At 43.3% G+C, this 25,257-nt stretch overlaps 1 protein-coding gene across 4 annotated transcripts in view; it reads right to left on the bottom strand.

The window, feature by feature from the left end:
• ARK2N (arkadia (RNF111) N-terminal like PKA signaling regulator 2N) overlaps positions 1–25,257 on the bottom strand; it is an 89,781-nt gene that overhangs the window by 50,673 nt on the left and 13,851 nt on the right. For all 4 annotated transcript variants that reach the window (XM_056138080.1, XM_056138079.1, XM_056138078.1 and 1 more), the window contains exon 2: positions 1,343–2,127. In XM_056138080.1, coding sequence (XP_055994055.1) covers positions 1,343–2,057 — 715 coding nt within the window. In that variant the 5' untranslated portion in view covers positions 2,058–2,127. The remainder of the gene's footprint in view (positions 1–1,342; positions 2,128–25,257) is intronic.

Genomic DNA, 25,257 nt, shown 5'->3' with positions numbered 1-25,257 from the left:
GTAAGAATGCACAAACAGATCTTTACAAGTGTTAATAAAGCTTTCTTTAAAATGTTATTAAATGTTAAACTAAAATAAACCTAGATTCTGCGTAAGAACCCCAAAAAGTATACTTTGTGTATTCAACTAATGACCTTCGATTAAATCTCTCTTAGTAGTTTTAACACAAAGAAATGCCACAGGAATACAATACATATTAAGACAAAGAGCACTTCCAGCAACTAATTTCATGTACTGTATGAGATTTTTATTATAAACTGAACACCTATAAAGTGCTTTAACACTAATCATTCTTGTTACTTAGTTTATAGAAGTTTGGTTAGCTTTAACTTCAATTAACCAATATGATTTTTCTTGAAATGTTCTTTGTATATCAGCAATATGCTGTCTTCATGTGTAGAAACAGAAACCTTTCAGAAAATTAGCAAGAAAAGAGTCACCCACAAAACTCTGGGAACCCAAACTTCCCCTTCTCTCAGCTAGCAACAGTGTTGCCATGGTCTATCACAGCTGCTAAGTTCACAGAATGTTCCTAATAGTAACAGTCTCTTCAAGGAAAATTCACCACCAAAAATCTCAAGACTGCCTTAGTAGCACACAGTACCAGATGTGACAACAGGAAGGAAACAGGTATGTCGAATGTAAAGACAGACCTTTTATGCCACTGATAGCTTCAACAAGCAGACTTCTAATAAACTTGTATAAAGTCAGGAAGATTAAGGGGGAAATTTTTCAAAAAACGTTGTTTTCAATCCAAGTGACAACTCAGAATAGAAAAATGTGCAACTAGGATAAATAGAGCTTATCATGCATCGAATCCCTGGGGTGGGGGTGGGGGGTGGAAGCATAAAACTAGACTCAAGAAGAATCAGTTATTAGAAAATTTTAACAAAAGTTAGAGAACATATTCTTTCAGACACCATAAGCTCGAGTGCAGTGGCTATATAATAAAGCAAGGTGCCTATTCCTGAGAAGAATGTACTTAGTAATAATGCTAAACAGTGAGTAGTATTTCCAAGCAGTGCTAAAAAGGCAATGATGGGAGTTCAGGTAATCTTTGTCTTTTACAGAGAAAGAGACTTGTGAGAAATTCCATTACTTAAAAATAATCTTGTCCCTATCATTAACCATTTAGATTCTGTTTTTCTCTAACGTGCATAAGTGCACTGGAAAGCTCAGAACGGGTGTTTTAATGGGCTGTGTCTTGTGAATACACTGCAGTCTTCAGATTTACAGAGCTGCAGGCCTCCTGGATTGTTTCAGGTGTCACTCATCTAACCGAGCCTGAGAGCCGGGAAATGCCACCGGGTGCTCTACAGTCAGTTTAAAAAACATCCTCTACCTGGTATCTCTGCAGTGATTGTCTTGCTGCTCCCTGAAACCTCTTCATCATCATCTGACGAGCTCGTGCTTGAGTCACACGTCAGGTCACTGTCACTGGTACTACTGTCCTGCAACAGGTTGTACTTCTTCCGCGCGGCAGCCTCCCGTTTCTGCCTCAGTAGGCGGATCCTCTCCTTGTGCTTCTGGCTCCGATGACCTTTAACTTTGGGGACGCGCCCATTCTGCTTGTCACTAGATTGCCGGTTCTTCTTGGCCGCCATCGTGGATGTTTCGCTCTCAGACCGGGACCGCCGAGACTTTCGCCCCACCGTGGTGCCAGACCCCCCAGAAGGGTCTCCTTCTACGGTAGTTTCCACCTGGGAGGGCTCATTCTCTTCAGCAGAAGACAACGTATCCGAATCAGCCAAGTGGCCGCTAGAGGAAGGGGAAAGCATGCAGTGGTTAGAGGAGTCACTCTCGTAGACTTGGCCAGCCGTGGGCTTGTCACTCTCCGTGGATGCCAGCTGGGACTCGGAGGAGTCCCTCCTCAGTTCCATTAGCAAGCAGGGCATTGAAGAAAGGACTGAAGAATCCACTACACCATCTTTCTGCACCTGAGCCTCCAGTTCGATAGGTCCGTCTTCCTCCTTAGCTGTCTCTTGTTCAGATGCTTTTGGTGGGATCTCGGACTCAATGAGTTCTTCCACTTTTCCCACTGCCTCCTCCATCTTCATTTCAGACTTTCAAGTTAAATCATGGAGTAGATTCTAGGAAGCTATGTCAAAGAGGCAGCAGGAAAGCAACCTGCACGGAAACACACAAAGTCAATACACAGAAGTAACAGATCCTTAATCAATACATCTACTGTGCTAAGTGGGCAGCAAAGCTGACCATTACACAGGCCTTTACAAAGTATTTATCAGACCAGGGAGGTAGGTCAAAGGGCTGCAGCGTACACTTTGCATTCTAAAGCCCAGGTTCAATCCCCAGCACTGCCAGATCCAATGAGCATCGTACCAAGAGTACTCCCTGAAGACCACCAGGTTTGGACCAAAACCAGAAAAATAATTAAATTTAAAAATGAGATATATATCATCTGTAAAATATATGTACCTGTCATAAATCATTGAATTCAATGCACTGAGTACTATCAAAACATAGTAGCTATGTTGTACATAGCTACTATGGATGACCCAATATTCCTTTTCCATTACTGAATTCGCAGGAGCTGTCGACAACCAAACAAGGATTTTCTATTTTATAAGTGTTGAAAAAATTCTGAAGATTTTACAGTTGCTTAAAGAAATGATATCACTCTTTGAACTCTTCAAAGTCACTAGTTAAAAATGTATCTTGATAAAGGCAAAATAAAAAAAAATTTAGGGGTTGGAGCAATAGCACAGCGGGTAGGGAGTTTGCCTTGCACGCAGCCGACCTAGGTTCGATTCCCAGCATCCCATTATGGTCTCCCGAGTACCAGGAGTAATTCCTGAGTGCATGAACCAGGAGTAACTCCTGCGCATCGCTGGGTGTGACCCAAAAAGGAAAAAAAAATTTAAGTGTTGAAGGACCCTCAAAACTTTGATACAGCTAATAGGTTCATTTTCACTCTAATATAAATTAACAAGTTGTCAAATATTTAGTCTAGTCAACAAGGTGATTGGAATGATCCCATTTACACTCAAATCATCAAAGGAAGGAGGCACCAGGGCAAGTGAATCGACATCGAGAGCAGCTATGTTTAAAAAAGAAAGGAGTGAGGGCGAGAGTTCAGAGTGCTGGAATACATGCAGGAGAGCTGGGTTCAATCCCAGGCAACACACCAAGCACTGCCAAGAGCACTCTCAAATCCCAAACCAAAGATAGATGATACATGCCTAGACAGTAAAGCTTCAACTGTGGGCCAGAGCAATAGTACTGAGGGTTAAGGTGCTTGCCTTTCGTTCAGCTGATGCTGGTTTGATCCCAGCAGAACATATGGTCTCTGAACACCTTCAAAGTTCACTCTGAAGCACAAAATCAGGAGACCTTCAGGGGTGGCCCCAAACCCCAAAACAGACATACAGAACTTTCAACTACATGCTTTAGCCAAGTGAGATAGCAAAATGATTCTATTCACCTAACCTGTCTGCCATTCTTTTCAATGTGAGTTGCTCTAAAGGGTAATTTAGAAAAGCCTAAGTTTGCTATTCCCTCAACTGCCCTTCCTAATTCCCACACAGGTTTCATCATGCACATATGTTTCAGGGATCTGCAGAGTGGCTCAGTGGCCAAAAGCACCTGCCTTGCCAACACGAGTTTGATTCCCACTGCCACTCACATGTGCCAGGCACAACTCCAGAGACTCTGCACTTGGACTCCCAGTGACAGAAGAGTCTGCAATCTCCAGCTCACGGCCAGTGCACACAAGCCATGGCTTGCAACTAAAAGGCATGCAATACCTGGTGGACATCTCATGAGGAAGATGTGTGAGCACAGCAGCTAGGAGAGTGAAACCAACAAGCACCGTTACAGCCAGAATATATGTGAGCACCACACTAGTGTTACAAGCTCCGGGCATCACAGTAGCAGTAGCAGAGGGAACAGAGAGAAGGGAAGGGAGGAAAATAAAAATAAATTTAAGGGCTGGGAGACAAGTAGGTAAGACACTTCCCTTGCGTGCAGCCAATCCCAGTTTGAATCCCCAGCACCAAACATAGTCCTGTAAGCACCTCCAAGAGTGAACTATGAGTACAGAGTCAGGAGTAAGTTCTGAGCATGGATCTGGCCCAAAAGCAGAAACAACAAAAAAATGTTAAACAGGAAATTCTGCTTTAGAGCCCCCTTCCATTATGGTAAGTTTCCTGTTCTTTATCCTTTTCCCTTCTCTTAAAATCTTCACCTGAATCCTAGTAGTAGTAGTAGTAGTGATAATTAAAAACTAACAACAGCCACAAGACAACATCAACTACTTCTTGATCCCAGAAAGCCTTGTCCATTCTTCTACAAATGATTTAAGGAGTTTAAGAAAACGACCAGAGCCAGAGCAATGGCACGGCAGGCAGGGTGTTTGACTTGCATGCAGCCAACCAGGGTTCGACCTCCAGTACCCTGTGTGGTCAGTTAGCCTCCAAGCAGAGCCAGGAGTAAGACCTGAGCAGCACCAAGTGTGGCCCAAAAGCAAAACCCAAAAATTTAGAGAAAACACCCTCCACACGTCTTCCACCTTCTCCAATGCTAACTTTAGAAATTAATGTCCTTCCCACATTCAGTGTGCAACTGCTCCACTTAATAATCAAGAAACAAGACGTGATCTTTAACCACAAGTGCTGTGACCTATTCAGTGCAAACTTCAATAACCTGTAAATGGAATGGGGGCTGTATGCAAGGCAAACACCCTGCCTGCCGTGCCATTGCTCTGGCTCTGGTCGTTTTCATATTCAATCGACGGTTTTGCCTGACTGATGTCGCTGTTGTCCCAAAATTTCGAACGGGATCGGACCACCGTCTCCTTCGTGCAAAATTCTACTTCACAGAGCGGGGAGAAAGGGCTGCAAAGTTCAAAAAGAGAACTCCCAGAACGACCACCAACTGGGAACTCTTTGGTACTATTGCGGCAACATGGGAAGATGCCATTGTTGACAACATTGACGAGGAATATGATCGACTGGTTCAGCACCTCCATGAATGTGCGAGGAACGCCAAGAGAGATAGCCACAAAAAGTCGCCTATCTTCGAAAACTCTTGAGCTAATTCGCCAGCGTGGTTTGGCGCATGCCTCAGGCAACCGCAAGCTAACGTCCGAGCTTGCAAAGCAGTGCAGAGATGCGATCAAGGAAGACCTCAAAGAGAGAAGAGCAGAAGTACTGGTAGATGCGGCAGAAGCCGGGAAAAGTATTCGTAACGCCCGCCTGTCCTTCGCCAACTATAAGACCAAGATGACTGCCCTCCGACGTCCTGATGGATCCATCACATCCTCCAGAACGGCAATGGAGAAGATTATCCATGACTTCTACTCAAATCTCTTCGATAGCCATGTCCACTTGCCGACATACCAAATTCCACAGGATGGGTATGTCGTTCCCAACGTTCTCCCTTCCGAAATCCGACACGCCATTTCGTCAGTAAAGAAGCAAACAGCACCCGGCCCAGACAAGGTCAGACCTGAACACCTGAAGAACCTGCCGTCAGTACTCATCAATACACTGGCTCGGCTCTTCACTCGCTACCTGTCTGAATGCAAGGTTCCATCTCAATGGAAAACCAGCAGGACCGTACTACTGTTCAAGAAGGGAGACATCCATGACATTGGCAACTATCGCCCGATCTGCCTATTGTCTGTCATCTACAAGTTGTTCACTCGAGTCATCCTGAATAGGATTGGCAGAACACTAGATGAAGGACAACCATGTGAGCAAGCAGGGTTCCGCAAAGGATTCAGCACCATCGACCATATCCACACGATAACCAAACTCATTGAGGTTTCTCGGGAGTTCAAGATGCCGCTCTGCTTAACGTTCATTGATTTAAAGAAGGCCTTTGATTCTGTTGAGACGGAAGCGGTCATTGAAGCCCTAGCCAATCAGGGCATACAAGCCCAATACATCAGGATCCTCCGTGAGCTGTATTGCGGATTCACTACCAGGATCTCACCATTCTACAAAGAAGTGATCGTTGATGTCAAGAGAGGGGTGCGGCAGGGTGATACCATTTCACCAAAACTCTTCAGTGCCACCCTTGAGAACATCATGCGACGACTGGAATGGGAAGGAATGGGAGTGAAGATAGATGGTCGGCAACTACACCACCTCCGCTTTGCTGATGACATTGTTTTAATAACACCAAACATCAGCCAAGCGGCACAAATGCTGGCCGACTTTGACCGTGAGTGTGGAAAGGTAGGACTACAGCTGAATCTTACGAAGACAATGTTTATGAGAAACAGCCTTGTTCCTGACGCCCCATTCGCTCTCAATGGAACGACCATCTCTGAATGCAACAGCTATGTGTACCTAGGTCGAGAGGTCAACATGACAAATGACCTGGCACCCGAGCTGCGCAGGAGGAAGAGAGCGGCTTGGAACGCCTTCAAGAACGTCGAAGAAATAGCTAAGAGGACGAAGAACCTCCGGCTCCGGGCACATCTCTTTGATTCCACTGTTCTTCCTGCATTAACATATGCCTCAGAGACCTGGGCCCTACGCAAACAAGATGAGAACGCCATTCAGGTCTCCCAAAGAAGAATAGAAAGAGCTATGCTTGGAATATCACGTTTCACTCAAATGAGAGAACGAATCCGGAGTTCTGACATCCGTCGACGATCAAGGATCAGGGACGCTGTCTCATTTGCCAAGGTGTCGAAAATCAGATGGGCTGGTCACGTAATGAGATTTAAAGACGACCGTTGGACTAGAGCTGTTACTGATTGGATTCCACGGGATGTCAAGAGACCGCGTGGCCGCCCACCTACCAGATGGTCAGACTTCTTTGTCAAGGTCATGAACGATCGGTTTGAGGCCCTCCATGTTCCCGGAGCGAAGAGATGCCATTGGGCTACACTAGCACGCGACAGGGACAAATGGAGACGTTACTGGCACCCGCTCGAGCAAATCGACGACTAACGGGAAGTTAAGTGATTAAGTGATGCAAGGCAAGAGAGCGCAGGAAGAGAGCAGTGGTGGGAGCACAGGCAGTGCTTGAGAGATGTTCAGGTTCAATTTGCAGCAGCACGTAGTTCCCAGAGCATTACCAGGAATAAGCCCCCAAGTGCCAAGCTGAGAGTCATCCATATACACCACCACATGTGGTTCAAGAACGAGAAAGAAAGAGAGAAAGAAAAAAAAAACCTGCAGGGGCCAGGGGTGCCAAGGCAAGTAAATATCTCACCCAAGACATGCAATGTTACAGAATTTTGCAATGTAGAAAGGACAGTACAAGGCAATTTTGTAATGTCCTATACAGATCAATGAACTCCAATAACCAGTTATCGCGCCAATGGTGTAAAAGCTGAAAACCACTCTTATATCACAGTAGGCATTGGCTGCCAGTCCTTGGACATGAGCTGGTCCTCAGACATGAAACGGTTAAAATCCAAAGCCTGAAACTTCCCTCCTTCACTTCCCTCCCTCTCCTCCTCTCTTCAGTACTCAAAAAAAATTTTTTAAAAGACCAATGCATTAAGAGCCATAAACACTGAACAAGATGTTATACTAATCAGGCACAGAGAGTAACTTCCTGCCATTGCCTGAGAGTTCAATATATAGTACAGAGCAACTAGACTATCTGAAAAAAACCTTTCATTGATCTGATAGTATGCTAAGTCTCAAGTTTGCTTCCTGCCACCTTGAATATTCTCTACACACTTGCTTTTTGTTTTTCATGACCCTGTTCTCCGCTGCTAATAATAGAAGTACTCTTTTCCTTAACACATTTATAGAAAGTGAAATATTCATAGCAACTAGACATATTTATTAAACAATTTTATGTACAGCCTACTCCATAAGTATATTTACATCATTACTAATTTTTGAGTTAAGGAAAAATAAGCATGTTATTTTTAACAGCAGCCCAAAACCAATGTAACACCTCTAAAATCCAACAGAGGGAGCAAAAGGTAACCCAATAACCCTGAGGTATTTCATGCTGTTTAATATTCAAACACTAAACATTTTCTAACTGGATAAAAATGAGAGCAGTGGACAGGGATTTAATTCAGCAGTGGAGAACGTGCTTTGCATGTGTAAGGCTCTAGGTTCAATCCCCAGCACCACCAAAAGACAGGAAGGAAGAGAAAGAGGAGGATGAGAGAAAATGAGAGTTGATTCTTCTGCAGAGAATTCATAAGTTTTGGAATAAAATTTTTATGAAAGCTGAAAAATCTGAGAAATATATTCTACTGATAATAGTATCAGCTATAAATCACAATTTTTCAAAAGTCTAATTTTCTAAAGCAAAAGGACTTTTCAAATTATAGAACATTATTAACATTGTAACACTATCCTCCCAATGTTCATCGATTTGCTCGAGTGGTCCCAGTAATGTCTCCATTGTGAGACTTATTGTTATTGTGTTTAGCATATCAAATATGTCACGGGTAGCTTGCCAGGCTTTGCCGTGCAGGCGAGATACTCTCGGTAGCTTCCCGGGCTCTCCAAGTGGGGCAGAGGAACTGAACCCAGGTCGGCCCAGTCCCCCATATGCAAGGAAAATGCCCTACCCACTGTGCTATTGCTCCAGCAATATATATAATGTTCCACAAAACATTAAAGTTTTAAATTATAAATTACCACAAAACTATGCCTTGAGTAAAGTGTGTGAGAAGAATAAAATAAATCCAGACTGTTTTCACCTTAAAAAAAAAAAGGGGGGGGAGATGGTAATATAATGTCTTTCAACATGACATAACAACATTTCACATCTAACACATTTAAGTTTTGTGAGTTCATGATGTCTGCTGTCAGAAACACTTAAAAAAGCCCAAACCAGACACAAACACTGGCAGTAACCATACAAAGGAGATCAATTAGCAGACTGTGTTATTTCCATACACTAAGTCCACAAAAACCGTAAAAGGTTTTTTGTATAGTGATGCAGAACAATTTTAGTACAGAATGTTAAAGGGGGGGGGGGGGGGGGGAAAGGTATGCTGTATCATTTAAATGCATAAAGAACAAAATTATAAGGGCCAGGAATGTGACTTAGCAGTAGAGCAGAGCAGGTGTAAGGCCCTGGGTTAGACTCGGCACCATAAAAATTCAATAATAATAGTAATTGTTATTGTATTAGTTTGTCTACAGACTGACAGAAACTCCAGAAGGAAACTTAGAAATAATGGATCAGGGACTCTGACCCGGGTTCAATTCCCAGCTCCACACCACAGGATTCTGGAGACAACTCTTATGGCTGGAGTGTAGACTTTGAATGCAGGAGTCCTGGGCTTAAGCCTTAGCACCACAGGGTCCCCAGGAGCCTGCCACAAATGGGCTCTGACCACTTTGTGATGTGTCCTCCACCACTCCCTCCACAAAAGAGGCAACAGAAAAATGAATGAAAGAACAAAGCTAAGAGATGAGTGATAGCAATTATTTTGTCAAGAGAAGTGAGTGAATGAAGGAACAGGCATCAAGACTCTACCTCTTGATTTCTGTACCAAATAGATGTATGACATCTTCAAAATGCCACCCTAACAAAAAAAGTCTACTGACTGAAAAGCATTCTCGATGAAAAGTTCTAAGCTCTACTTTTTTTCTTCCTAAAGATACCAACTACAACGAAGGTAAAATTTAGTCAGTAAATTCTACTAGAATTCACTACCACAGAGCGGAATTTTATTTTTTTTATTTATTTATTTTTGCTTTTTGGGTCACACCTGGCGATGCACAGTGGTTACTCCTGGCTCTGCACTCAGGAGTTACTCCTGGTGGTGTTCAGGGGACCATATGGGATGCTGGGAATTGAACCCAGGTTGGCCGTGTGCAAGGCAAACGCCCTACCCGCTGTGCTAACTCTCCAGCCCCACAGAGTGGAATTTTATTATAATAAACACAAATTTACAAAGTCACAGAATGTAGAAATATAAAATCTGACCCAAAAATAAACCCCTGCAATAAAAATAAAAATTTTTAATCACAGAGGAAATCTTATGTTAGTACAGAAAGATGATTTCTGCATGTAATTAGTCATGGGGAAAAAGTAAACTTCTATAGCAAGGTAAAGTGTGCTAAGAAGCAAGAGGAAAAAAATCATAAAATTATCTAATGGGAGCTACAACTTATAAGTGAGAAAGGGTAACTTCCATGATGAATTTATAATATAGTGCTTACTACACAATATGTAGCATTGGTCCTATAAAACAGTATCCCTCTTTGCTGTTCTTGTACGAGTGAGGCTCTAGCACCACACCAAAAATAGACATTATATTTACATATGAATCTGTCTACTCATTCACAGAAACTGGGAGGATGCTGAAAAATAATGGGCCAAAGAACCCTCCTCCAGTACGATTTTTACAGCTCATCACCTTCTCATCTCCCCTAAAACCTTACTTACTGATTCTTGGTATTCATAAGCCCCTCACACTTATGTGGACCAAACATCCATCCATTCATTTAAGAACTCGTTGGGTCTGAAGAAAATACAGCAGGTAACACACTTGTTTTGCATGCAGACAACCTGGGCTCGATCGCTGAGCACAGAGCCAGGAGTAAGCCCTGAATGTGGGTGTGGCCCAAACCCCAACCCCAGAGACAAATGAGACCAATCTTAACAATATGTGTTACATGACTTAATTAACTTTATAGTTAAGTAACTTATTGTTTTTGTTTTGGGGCCACACAAGGCAATATTCAGGGGTTACTCCTAGCTCTGCACTCAGGAATTACTCTTGGCTGTGCTCAGGATACCATATGGGATGCCAGGGATTGAACCCCGGTCAGCTGTGTGCAAGACAAATGACAAAAGCCACCCTACACCTATACTATCTCTCTGGCCCCAGTAACTTATTGTTTAATGTCCATCTCCACACCTAAATATATTAAAGTTTAAAAAGAATGAAAAACTATGTAACTTTCTCTGTTAACCTTTCTCCCAGCAAATTTATCTCAAAGAGGCAAAATAGTAGTTAAAGTGAAAACTTGTTCTCAAAACAGAAGGTATCATTCTAATCTGCAAGGTCAAATGATGAGTTTGACACACAAAGAGAATTACCTGAAGTTATCATCTGAATGCAAATTTCTCTAGGAAGCAAAACAGTATCCTCCATTGAAAATGAGGATGGTGGCGGGAGAGGGTGGGGACATGGGAGAGGGGGAAGGTGCGAGAATCAGACTGAGAGGACCAGATGTGAGAAAGGGAAGAAATTAGTAGAGTGTATTATGATTTCCAGACCAAAAAAAAAAAAATCAAGGCTCATCGTAGGGCTGAAGTCATGAACTTAAAGTGAGACTGGTACATGTGAATGTTTTTCCTCCATTCAAGCTCAGCTACGTAAGTCCAAGGGCAAAGGGAGAAGTTGGACTTAACTGGAAATTTTTTGTTTTTGTTTTTTTGCTTTTTGGGTCACTCCCGGTGATGCTCAGGGGTTACTCCTGGCTCTGCCCTCAGGAATCATTACTGGAGGCGCTCGGGGGACCATATGGGATGCTAGGAATCGAACCCGGGTTGGCCACGAACAAGGCAAAAGCCCAACCCACTGTACTATCGCTCCAGCCTCTTAACTGGAAATTTTAAGAAGTAGAACAAAGCAAGAACAGAGGATGTGTGTAAGGAAATGAGGAAGGTACAGATAGGGAGGCGAAGAAGAGAGCTCCACAGGCTAAAGCACATATTTGCAAGCAGGAGGCCTGGGTTTGATCCTCAGCAGTGCTGAAAGCAACCCCCAAGCACTGAGTTAGGAGTAGCCATCAAATTATCCTTTTAAAATAAAGGCAGGGAACCAAGGAGCTAGCTCAATAGGTTGGAGCACTTGCTTTGCAAGCAGCAGGCCCAGGTTTGATCTCCAGTACCACAAGGTGTCCTAAACACCACCAGCTGCAACCTCTGAGCATCCAGCCATGAGTAGCTTCTAAGCACTGCCAGCTGTGGCCCCAAAAAACAAGCAAAAAGCAAGTACCAGGTGTGGCTCAGAAGTAGACTATATGAACTGCCTGCATACGGTCCTGGGTTTGGGTCATGGAGAGGAAGGGGTGAAGGAGAAACCAAAAACACTTTCCCAAATACAGACTATCTATCATGGTACCAGAGCGACAATGCAGGGGTTACGGTGCTTGCCTAGCACGCAGCTGACCCCAGTTCAATCCCCAGCATCATATACAATGCCCTGAGCATTAGTAGTAATCTCTGAGCCCAGAGTCGGGAAAAAAGCCCTTAACACTTCTGAATAAGCCCTAAACAAACAGCAAATCTTACTATGTAAAAACAATCAAAGGACAGCTGAAATGTCAAAATCAAAATCAGACAAATGAGACTTATAGCACTGCAGCACTGTCCTACCTTTGTTCATCAATTTGCTTGAGCGGGCACCAGTAAAGTCTCCACTGTGAGACCTGTTACTGCTTTTGGCATATCGAATACCTGACGGGTAGCTTGCCAGGCTTTGCCATGTGGGTGGGATACTCTCGGTAGCTTGCCGGTAGCTCCGGAAGGGGCGGAGGAATCCAACCCAGGTTGGCAGCGTGCAAGGCCCTGCCCGCTGTGCTATCGCTCCAGCCCAATGAGACTTATAAATCAAGAAATATTGCAAGAGGTCAAAGAGAAAGAACAGGTGGTAGGGCTGCTCTTCTTACATGTGGCAGACCCTGGTTCAATCCCTGACAGCACATGTAGTCCCTGAGTACCAACGGGGGTCACTCCTGAGCAGAGCCAGGGACAGTCACTGAGCACCACTGGGTGGGGCCCTCAAACTCAGAATTTTTATTAGCAGAACAGCAAGCACCTTCATAATATCACAAAAAATATATAGGTACGTATAAATAAATGCCTTTCATAAAGGCTGAAATATAAGAAGAGAAAACAATGTATAAAGAAGAGAAATTTAACACTAGTATCTACTAATTTTTGTTCTTCATTCTAAATTTTAAAAACTAGGCAAAAGTAACAAGAATCAGAAGTTGTAAACATAGTATATACCAAGTCAGCCTGTAAGACAAATATATAACACTCTACTCCATGGATGGTTACTGGCATATAAAGCTGGGTACAGGGTAACCCCAATTAAGATGTGGACTTCTGAAAGAGTAAAAGGGAAATAATTAACTTTGATTTGGACTAGATAATACCTTAAAGACATAGGCAGAGACAAAAAATATATAAAAACACATCAGAAGTATAAGTGGTGGCTGAATGTATCAGCTCATCCAGGAAGAAAGCACAGAACAAAGAAGAGTCTGACATTTTTAAAGATGTGAACCGGCAGCATTAAGGAAAGAAGTTATCTTGGGATGGAGATAAAGGTACCCACAGAAGAAAGTCTTCCTTTTCACAGTATATTGTTAAGGTGGTTAACCACTTCCTAAAAACTTAAAACTGTGAGAAAGAATCATGATTAATGGGGTCCTACCTAATACTACCCTCTCCTTAGGATCCTGATGTAGTAATATAAAATCTTTCAGTACTCGAGACAAGAAACATAACCATTTACATCTTTCAGTTCTATTCCATGTGAGTAACAAGTGCCACTAATTATACCCCATTAATACCACTAAACCCAGTTCGAACTGAAACTGTTGCAGTCCTTCCTGACAAGACAACTGCCACTGAAATCACTTGCTGTCACCAGCATAGTGTTGCTACAGGTATCTTTCCGTTGAAACCACAAGCTGACACAAGAACTCATTCCATGCTACTTCTTGGCAAGACCTTGCTCTATACTTGGTAAAATGGAGCACTCTAATTGCTTAAATTCCTGAATCTATGTTGTACTACATCACAACCTTAGAATTGTTGATAAGCAAGCAGGAGCCAAAGAGCTCAGAGAATTAAGCATATGCTTTGCAGGGAGGGCTGGACTCATCTCCTGCACTGCACCAGAGTGATGCCCGGCCCCAGTCCCGGGTACAGGGCTGGGAGGTGACCTGGAAACACTGCTGCTGTGACTGCCACAAACACACAAACACACACAAGATATACATGCAAGCAGTTAATGCCACACCTCCAGCACAGTACTTAGATTATTTACAGGGGACCACATCCAACAAAGCTCAGGAGTTACTCTTGGCTCTGCACTCAGGATTACTCCTAATGGTGCTCTGAGGACTATATGGGATACCAAGGATCGAACCCGGTTAAGCTGCATGCGGGGCAAGGGCTTTCCCGCTGTACTACCTCTCTGGAACCAGTATTTAATTTTTTTTACCCACTAACCTGCTCAATTAAAAATCTGTAACAACAAACTTTGGGGAACTGTTTTTCTGTTGGTTTCTGTTTGGGGGTCACTCCTGGTTCTGCACTCATGGATCACTCCTGGGAGTGCTCAGGGGACCATATATGGTGCCAGGGAGGGAAGCAGATCAGCCAATGTAAAGAAAGCACCTTCCCCTAAATTATCTCTCCAGCAGCTGTTAATTGACTGGTTTTTGAAGGGGTCACTCCCAGTGATGCTCATCCCACCATTTCCCAGCGCTGCAACTCGAATTTTTAATAAACATTTGCATGCAATGATGATATAGATACAAAACATTCCCCAAATCCCAGAAACCTCCCTAAAGTCCTCTAAGTCATTATCTGTGTCTACTGCCACTGATCAATTTTGCCTGTTATATTATACAAATAAATGGGGAACTATTATAGATTAGAATACTACTGGTGAGATGCCAATTCTTTCCAACTTGACCCATGGATTCAACGTGCTCCTAACTAAAGTATAAGCTAGTTATTTTATAGATACTGACATGCTGATCCTAACGTTTATATGGAAGGCAGAAAGACTCAGAATAGTTAACATAATATTAAAGGCTAAAAGAGAACTGGCATCTCCCAACCTCAATACTACAGTAATCACTAAACTACTTCTATCAATGGAGCAAAACAACGTCTAGAATCAGCCCAAGCAAACACAGCCAACTGACCTTTGACAAGAGTCAAAGCAATCAAAGAGTAAACTCAACAAATGGTTATAAAACAACTGAACACTCAATGGGGGGGGGGGGGGGGAATGAGATCATATGGCTTTTACAAAATTAACTCAAAATGAGCCATATATGCAAATGTATAAAAGCAAAACTATAGATATATATATAAATGCAAGACTATGAAATTTCTAGTTGAAATGAGAAAAAAAAAGGCGACCTTAGATTAGATATGAGTTTTTAGATTTGACACCAAAATCACGACCGTAACAAAAATGATAAGCAGACTTTATAAAATTAAAAATTTCTGCTCTGCAAGATACAATCAGAAGCTGGGGGTATGACTCAGTGGCAGAGCATGTGGTCAGCATGTGTCAAGGACTCAGCTAAGTCCCAGCATCACCCTACATTGCCAAGGGTTACCCCTAGAACAACAAAATGCTACTGTGTGAGTTCTCTTTCTTTCTCTCTCTGCACACCCAGGGGTGCTCAGGTCTTACTCCTGGCTCTGCACTCAGGAATCTCTCCTAGCAAGGCTCAGAGGACCATATAGGATGTCAGATATCAAACCCAGGTTGACCAAGTGCAAGGCAAATGCCCGACCCACTGTACCTCCAGTCCCTCTTGACACTTTTAAATAAAATTTCTTCTGAATTAAAAGGAAAAAAAATAACAAAATTAACACCAAAAATAATGTCACAACAAAAACAAGCACAACTCTTTGCTTCCCTCCTTTTACTTCTACTGTCAATTAAGAACGTCTGTGATCAGTATCTCTGATTCTCCATCTCCTATGGCTCAACCCAGAGCAGTCTATTTTCCCATCATTCCACCTGAAGTTTTCCTCGGCCACCATTACCTTTTGGCCCCAAACCCATTATCCCTAGTTTAGTCCTTACCTCTCACCTCTCTCTGCACTATCTAATATATAGTTAACCATTCCCTCCTTCCCAAAAAAATCCTCTTCGTGGATTTCTATAGCCTCACACTATCCTAGTTTTTCCTCCTTTCTCCGATTCAAGCTAATTATATCTCCTTTGTTGACTCATTCTTCTCCTCTTGTTAAATTTAGGTCTTTGTAGCCCAATCCTAGGCTCTCTTTTCTCTTATTTTTAGTTCTAGGTGATGTCATTCCTAGCTCCCAAATTCTTCTCTCTAGCCCAAAAGGTTCTTCCAAATAATCTCTTAACCTAAATGATGAAGTGCCCCCTTCACATTCTAATTAGGCTATCTCAAATATACTGCTAAGCACATTTTTTAAAAATATTAAAACTTATCCTCTCTTGGGCTGAAAATCTAGCACAAGGGTGACTACACCTGCCTAGCAGGCAGCTGCGCAGGGTCATGGCTCTGGCTCAGATCCCAGCACTGCAGATGGTCCCCTCAGTACTATCAGGTGTGGCCCCTAAGCACAGAGCCAGGAGTGCTCTTGATTGTGCCCCCTCCGAAAGAAAAAAATAAGTGTTCTTCCTCTTAAGACAAATGAGCTTGATACCATTTCCACATTTAAAGGCGTATCACAAAATCTCACTGGGTTACCAAGTACTATCAACAATTTGGTGATGCAAATATTCTTTACATCTTTTTATTTCTCTGCTCAAGTACAATCTATCAAGCAAGTCCATGGCTTGAACTATTGTAACAACTTTGGTAGTTCCCCAATATTCACTGCTAATCACAACTGGTTTTGACCACAACTGAAGATCTAGTGAGGCAGGGAGATAGGTCAAAGGGGTAGCATTCATGCCACATATATGGGAGATCCCACTTTGATTTCCAACACCACATGGTCCGCCTACGCACTCAAGAGTGACCCCCATACCTCCTCAGATACAGTGCCAAAACTAAAATTATTTAAAATGTTCCAGGGCCGGAGAGATGGTATAGCAGGTAAGGGGCTTGCTTGCCCCTGACCAACATGGGTTTGATGCCACAGTACCAAGTCCTGCCAGGAATGAGCCCTAAACAAAGACAGACTCAGGAATCAGACCCAGGAATCAGTCCTGAGCACTGCCCGGTGTGGCCCCAAAACAAAATGAACAAAAAAATTCTATAGCTAGAAGAGATTTTGAAATGCTGTGAATTGGTTGAATTCTTACTTTTAATTCACTTAAAGCAACTAATACATAACAAATCAAATTTCTAGAAATGACTTTTTTTATCTTTATATTCTCTTCACTTCCAAGAACAAGTGACTTCTCCTAAACCAAAGACTCCTGGACTCATTCAAGCAAATAACACATATTTACTTAGTACTAAGAGTCAGCTATTGAGAAATAGTTTCTTCCTGATTGAACTTACAGTCTAAGATAGAGGTTATCAAATAATCACACAAAAATATATAAATGTACTGTCATGGTACGTCCAACAGAAAAAAGGTCTGCTGGAAGCTTCAAAAGGATGAAAATAAGAGGATTATAACACAGCCAAGAAAACCTAGGAGGTTTCCACAAAGAATAGCAGGAATCCATCATTTTATAGGGGAAGAAATTGGGCAGAGGCTCACAGAGCTGGGGTACACACTTGACATGCAGAGGCCCCAGATTCCACTCCCAGCACCCTCGGTCCCTGAACTTGGCCAGAGAAGCCCCACACAGCATCAGGCCAAGGATCACCAGATGTGCCCCTCTGGCCCTCTAGGCACTGCCTAGGAGATGTCCCCCAAATAATAATAAAATAGGGGAAGAAGATATGGGTTTAAGTTTATCTCTGTTCCAAATAGATCACAGTCTGGTTGCATATTAGAAACTGGGTGGAAAGAGAGCTCAAAGTAAACACTGGATCAATTCAAAGGCAAGGCAAAGACCAGAGAGAATGCTCAGAGAGCAGAGCCCAAGACACACACAGCACATGGACTCCTGAGCACCCCACGAGCAACCCAGACCACAAAGCCAGGAGTAGTCCTGAAGCACCTTCCCCCACCTCCACCAAGAGAAAAAAAGAAAGGAGGAAAGGAGGGGAAAGATACAACAGCCCTGGAATGATAACAGTGGCAACAGAGAGATGTGACAAGATCAGAGAAATCGAAAATGAATACAGGGAACACAAAAGGAAGGAAGGAAGGCAAGACCAATTTTTTTTTATTCAGATTTTGAATCTAGAAAACATGAAGGATACATGCAGTGAATAAAGAAGGAAAAGGGATATAAAAATCTTTTTATCAGACACAGTACATGAAATATAAAATAACTTTTGAGACATGCAAAGAAATACTGAGCAAGCATTAAGATTTAATGTTTGGGTCTAAAGCACAGGAGACCTCCTTACAAAACTTCACATAAAAGAGGGAGTTAGAACAATTTCAATTCAAGGGAATCAGGACCATTTTCTGTACTAACAGAGTGGACTGTCACAGTCCTTAAATGAGAAAGGGAGAAAAGAAGAGGGGCTAGGAGTGAGGCTCAGTGGTGGCGCCTTTGCCCTGCATGCTTGAGGGAGCAAGGGGGAAGCGAGAGAGGGAAGAAGAGGAAACCCCCCCGCAAAAAAAAAAAAAAAACAACAAAAAAAATACTGCCATGGATCAAATACAAACTTCCTGTCTGCAAAGCATGCACCCAGTCCAGGGGCATTCATTTTGGTAGTAATCTTAAATTTTTATAAAAAATAACTGCCAAAAAAAATAATAACTGCCAATTATTCACTCTCTGGCTATACTGTAACAAACTGATTGATATGCATAGATACAACATACATTTACAGGCATAAACAGGAACATTATTAAAACCAAGCACACTTTAATTGCCAGAAAAAACAGATAGACATATAAATGTATAATCCACCCCCAACAGTCCCGTTGGAGGGGAGCGGGTTGAGCTTTCCTCCCCGCCCCGACCAGGGCTCCGGCAGCCGAAGACCTCCAGGACCAGCCACCACCATGCTGAGACCACTCTCCGCACACATGAAGGTACTAGCAGAGGGACAAATCCACGCGGGTTCCGGGGCCGAGATCTCCAAGCCTACTCGGATTGGAGTTGAGCATCCTCCACCCAAATCCTTCAAATTCCAGTAGGCGGGGGTCACACCCACCACCTGGCCCCCGGCGCCGTGTAATCCCATCAACGGCCAAGACTCAGAGACTATAAAATCCAGCTCCCGGAACCGCATGGCCGCATTCGCGGCCGCGCTACATCTTATCAGGACATCTTTTTTATGACATCTTATTATCTCATTCCTACTTTGGACAAACTTGCAGGCTATCGAATGTAGCCTGCCCACAGGGCAGAGTCTGGCAAACTCCTCATGGCGTACCAAATATGCCAAATACCAGTAACAATGATGGGTCTCATTCTCCTAAAGAGCCTTGAATATAATCTCAGGGCTAGGATGAAAGAGACGTTACTGGGGCCTGCTCGAGGCAATTGACGAATAACAGGATGATGAAATGAAAAAAATGAAACTATTTCCCCACCTTACAAACAGGCACAGTTTCAAAATTGCACCTTTTTTTTTCCAATTTTTTTAATTTTATTTATTGAATCACCGTAAGAGCAGTTACAAAGCTTTCGGGTTTAAGTCTCGGTCATACAATGAAACACCTGTACCTTCACCAGTGCCCATTCTCCACCCTCAAAAACCCCAGTATACCCCCATCCCACACCCTCCCCCTACCTGTGGGGCAGATGATTTCCACATTACTCTCTACTTTGATTACATTCAATATTTTGACACCAGACCCACCACTATTATTTGGGATTTTACCCCAACACTCAGATCTGCTGAAAAGGCAACAGTAGACAATTTGTTTTCTATTGCTGGTTATGAATAACATATGATGCCGCGGATGCAGTAGTGGCCGAGCAATTTTGAAATTCCGAAATTTTAACAATTGAATCTGGAGGGATTTCTACCAAAACCTGCTGGTTTCTGAGATTTGTTTCTGTGTCTCTTGGATCATGGCCATTAAGCAGCTTGATCAGGAGCCAGAGAGGCTGTTTGTGGGCGGTGATTCAGGGTCTTGCTGGGACAGGGAGGAAAGGGCCGGCTCCACTCCCATCCCATGATGCCCCACATCTCATCACTGAGGGCCCAAACCTGACTGTCCAATGGCCTCTGAAGGATGGCGGCTGCCAAGGGGGAGCAGGTGGAGGGACATCATCCTTTCCCCCCCTGGGTTGGCTTGGCGAAAGTAACCTACTGTGGGGTCCTGACACATTTCTGCCAAAAGCCGCTGAGTTCCGAGATTTGTTTCTGAGTCTCTGGGACCATGGCCCTTAAGCAGCTTGAACAGGAGCCAGAGAGGCCGTTTGTGGGTGACAATTTGGAGTCTTGTTGGGACGGGGAGGGAAGGGCCGGCTCCAACCTCATCCTGTGAGGCCCCACGTGTCTCCTCACTGCAGGCCCAAACCTGACTGTCCAGTGTCCTCTGGAGGATGGCGGCCACTGGGCCACCAGGGGGAACAGGCCAAAGCACGAAACCTATTCCCACCTGGGGTAGTCCAGCACCTGTAACCTACTGCAGGGACTGGATGCATTTCTGCCAAAAGCCGTTGGGTTACAAGATTTGTTTCTGAGTCTGTGGATCATAGCCATTAAGCAGTTCAATCAGGAACCAGAGAGGTCATGCCTCCAATTATATAGCCAGAGGTGGTTTGTGGGTGTGTCTCCCACATACCTAACTTCTGGCCCCTTACTTTCTTGGTAAACTTTGCCCCAAGTTTTTGGGGCCCGGCCAAAGGTACAGAAGCAATTTTGGGGTATCTGGAAGTCTGAAGGCGCCATCAGGCTACTGATGCTCTCGCCTCACAGGTACAGATTGACCTGCTGGCGGCACCATACCCCCAAAATTACAGCTTTTTTAAAGCTGCAATAAACTAGGATGTATCAGCAGTAAAGCAAATATTGGCATGCACATCTGCGTCCAGTCCCCAGGACCACAAGCTTTCTCTTAATGGATTTTTCATAGAAAATCGCATCAGTCTTTTCTGTTTTTTTTAAGTCCCTTGAGGAGACAAAGATGGTACAACAGGAAAGGTGCTCACCTTGCATGTGGCCAATCCGAGTTCAATCCCCAGCACCCCTCTGGTCCCCAAGCCTGGCAAGGCATGATCCCTGAGTGCAGGGCCAGGAGTAAACACTGAGCCCCACCAGCTGTGGCCCCAAAACAAAAAAGTTCTTGAGTGGCAGGGAGATGGCCTACAGGGATGGGGTGCATAAGCGGGCATGTGGAAATGCTGCGAGCTAATCCCCCTACACCACCAGTTATAGCTCAAAACCCCAAGTATAATGCACTGTAGCACTGTCCTCCTGTTGTTCATCGATTTGCTCAAGCGGGCCCAGTAACATCTCCATCATGAGACTTGTTGTTACTGTGTTTGGCATATTGAATATGTCACAGGTAGCTTGCCAGGCTTTGCCATGCGTGCGAGATACTCTCAGTAGCTTGCTGGGCTCTCTGAGAGGGGCGGAGGTATTGAACCAGGCTCAGCTGGGCCAGCTGTGCACAAGGCCCTACTGCTGTGCTATCGCTCCAGCCCATCAAGTATAAAAAATTTTAAAAAATTAAAATGTTCTTTGAATGTATGCTGTCTGACGGTGGACAATTATGGTATCCGAACTCAATTTGTGAATGTGTATGGACTCAAAAAACAATACTGGAAAGTCAGACTCCAAGGACTCCAGAGACCAATTACTTCCCCACGCCCCAGTCGCCAGTCTGCCCTATCCAGCACTATGCCCCCATATAATGAGGTACTCAAGAAAACATCTGCTACTGATGGCAGTAGTAAAGTCAAGAGAAGGATGCTTCTACTATGATTTTGTTTTAATATTGTGATTTCCTGTCAAACATGCAAAAGGACAAACTGCCATCAACCAAAAGCAACCAAGATGTCCTTCAGTGGGTGCATGGATAAATAAATCAGTACATCCAAGCAACGTGACATTATTCAGCACTAAAAAGAAATGAGCTATCACCCAGGAAAGGAAGGGAGGGGCAGAATTTAAATTCATATTATTAAGTGAAAGACGTCAATCTGAAAAATGTACCAGACTGTATGGTTTTAACTATATGGCATTCTGGAAAAGATAAAACTGAATAGATAATAAAAAGATCAGTGGTTGCCAGGGGATGAGGGAAGGAAGGACAGACAGAACACAAGAGGGTATTTTAGGGCAATGAAACTACTTTGTGTGATACCATAATGGTAGACAAATGTCATTATAAATCTGGATTCGTGAGCTATACGACGTCTTAACGTTAACTACGGACTTTGGCTCATATATCACTGTAGGTTCCTTGGCAAATGTACCACCAGAGCAGGCAATGATGACAAATGGGAGTACACTGCACTGGGTGGGTAAAGAGTGTATAAGAAGAGCTCTCTGTACCTGCTACTCACTTTTGTGCTGAATTTGACCACTCTAAAATATTTAAGTCCATTAAAATAGGATTTTGTTCTTGTTTTTATCATCAGCGTCAGAAAGACAGCTCAGTAAGCTAAGCATATACTTTGCCCGCAGGAGATCCAGGTTCAGTATCTGGTACCACATGACATTCTCCCACCCAGGACCACTAGGAGTGATCCTCAAGCACAGAGCCAGGAGTACTCCCCAAACACCACTGAATGCAGTCCCCGAACAAGCAAGTAAATAAAAAGAAAAAAACAGCTGTTACCAGGAAGGAACATAGAAGTAGAGAGGAAGGTCTGGGACAAAGGAACCGTACTGTTAAAATTCCTGATGGTGGATATCTATCAAAACTAACAAAAGCATCCTCTGTTCATCACAGCAGTTTGTTTGATATTTCTCAGCAAAGCCTGATGTAAACTTGAGTTGTAATAATTTATCAATAATGACCTCATCAATAGTAACATAACTACCAAACTAATATAAGGCGTAACACAGGAAATTCAAACTCTTCTAAAAAGTACAACTGCATCGTAACACATTTCAAATCACAAATCAATATTTGCATATGTCACATTACTTTTACCAGTCACGGTCATGGTTCTCCCGTTATTCATCGATTTGCTTGAGTGAGCCCAGTAACGTCTCCATCATGAGACTTGTTGTTACTGGTGTTTGGCATATTGAATACGTCACAGGTAGCTTGCCAGGCTTTGCATGCGGGCGAGATAATCTCGGTAGCTTGCTGGGCTCTCTGAGAGGGGCGGAAGAATCAAACCCGGCTTGGCCAGGCCAGCTGTGCACAAGGCAAATGCCCTACCACTGTGCTATCACTCCAGCCCAGTGAAGTAGTATTTTTTGTTCTCTTTTGTCTGGGGGCCACACTGGGGCAGTGCTCAGGGCATACTACTGGCTCTGTACTGATGGGTCACACCTGGTGGGCTCTCGCGGCCATTTAGGGTGCTGGGGATAGAACGAGCTCAACACGTGAAGGCAAACACCCTATCCGCAGCACTAGCTCTCCAATCTCTCAAGCAGGATTTTTTTAAGTGATGAAGAAACATGTTAGTTTAAGACTGGTGGGGGCAAACTTTACCTTCGAGAGAAGCCTGGCATAAAATGAAGCAGTACAGAGCCAGGACACAGAGAATAAACAGTTTCCAGATAATACCAAATAAGCTCCTATGGCAATTCAGGTCAGAAATCATTTGTACACTGGACTTACCACAGTTAAACGTATTAAACTTTACAACCTAAATTTTACTTCTGCTTTTTAAAAACACATGTGTAAAGGTGGGTCAGAGAGACAGGTAGTCAGGGGTTAAGGTGCCTTGCACCCCATCAGCCCCAATTTGTTCCCCAGAACTGCACACAGTCTCCTCCCAAGCATCACCAAAAGTGATCCCTGAGCATCGAGCCAAAAGTAAGCCCTGCACACCCAAGTGTGACCCAACTCCTTCCCACAAAAAATAAAATGAAAAAGGAACTTAACAGACACAAGAGGTGGGAAGAGTCCATACATGTGTAGTTTGATCCCCAGCACTGAGGGGGGAAAAAAAGCATAATTTCCATTTTTAAAAGTAAGCATGTGCTTTCAACACTTAGTTCTTTTCCAGAATGATCATTTCCAACTAGTATTGTTATAATGGATCTCCTCCTCTATCTTAACTATTATCCATCTCCCACACCACTGACCAACCACTGACCAGTCCTCCTGGCATTGGATATTAGTGTCATGCCTTTTTTTTTAATATATCCACAAATAAAGGCAGTCATTTCATACCTGTTCCTCTCCTGACTCATTTCACTCAGCATGATACTCGCCAAGTCTATTCAGTTATAGGCAAATTTCATGACCTCAGTTTTCCTAACAGCTGTGTGGTATTCCGTTGTGTAGGTATACCATAGTTTCTTTATCTTTATGTCTGTTCTTGGGTATTCAGGCTTGTTTCCAGCTCTGGCTACTGCGAACAGTGCCGCAATGAACATAGAAGTGCAGATGGTGTTTCTGCTGTGTGCTGAAAGCAGGTAAAGGTATAGACATGATAACCTTTCAGCACCTGTATTGCAAACCATAATGCCCAAAAAGAGAGAGAGAAAGAGAAAGAGAAAAGAAAGAAAAGAGGTACCTGTCATGGATGCAGGCTGGGTTGGGGGTGGCTTGAAGGGGTATGAGGAAAACTGGGGACACTGGTGCTGAAAAATTACACTGGTGGAGGGATGGGTGTTGGAACACTGTAAGACTGAAACGCGATCATGAACAATTTTGTAATGCTCTATCTCACAGTGATTTAAAAAATAAAATAAATTTTTAAAAAGAAAAAAAAGTAAGCATGTGATCACATATACACTATAACATTGAGTGATATTCTGCTAAACCAGTTCATGGGGGCGAGGGGCACAGCACAGAGGAAACCCTGGTTGCCAGTATCTTTTCAGACCTCACAGGAAGGCAGCAGTGTGTGAATAAGTGGACAAAGGGCAGTGAAACTTGACTTGCTAAACTTTACTTCTGCTTTTAAAAACACACATGTAAAGATGGGGCCCTCTTCTCCAGTCATTAGTAATTTAAAGAAGAAACTGAAGCACGCTTTACTTCATATCTAACAGACTTGAAAACAAAAAACAAACATACAAAGAACAAGGGGTCTATCGACACCGACTGTTAACTAAACAATTCTATTTGGGTTTTTGGAACATTTTAATTATTTTTATAATTATTGATCATAGTTAACCTGAAATGCATAATCTCACTTCTAAGAAAAGAATATGTAGGTCAGTGGCCAGTTATATTTAGATATATTTAAAACAGCTTCTGAACTTGCAACTAGCCTCTTGGCCTAAGGCTAGCGAATACTACACAAAGAGCCTCCTTTAACCAAAATAGAAGTTCTGAACATCTAAACCTTGACAGGAGCTCAATTAGGCTATGCGCTGAAAAGACAAGGTTTCGGGGGCCAGAGTGAGGCCTGGTCCCTGGCACCACACATTTCACTGAGCACAGCCAGGTCCCCAAGCACTGAGGTAGGGAGCAGCCCCTGACCCCCGT

The sequence above is a fragment of the Sorex fumeus genome, unplaced genomic scaffold (assembly GCF_029834395.1).
Source record: "Sorex fumeus unplaced genomic scaffold, SorFum_2.1 ptg000128l, whole genome shotgun sequence".
NCBI lineage: Eukaryota > Metazoa > Chordata > Mammalia > Eulipotyphla > Soricidae > Sorex > Sorex fumeus.
The sequence above is the reverse complement of the archived record's forward strand: the minus strand, read 5'-3'. Positions and strand labels throughout refer to the sequence as shown.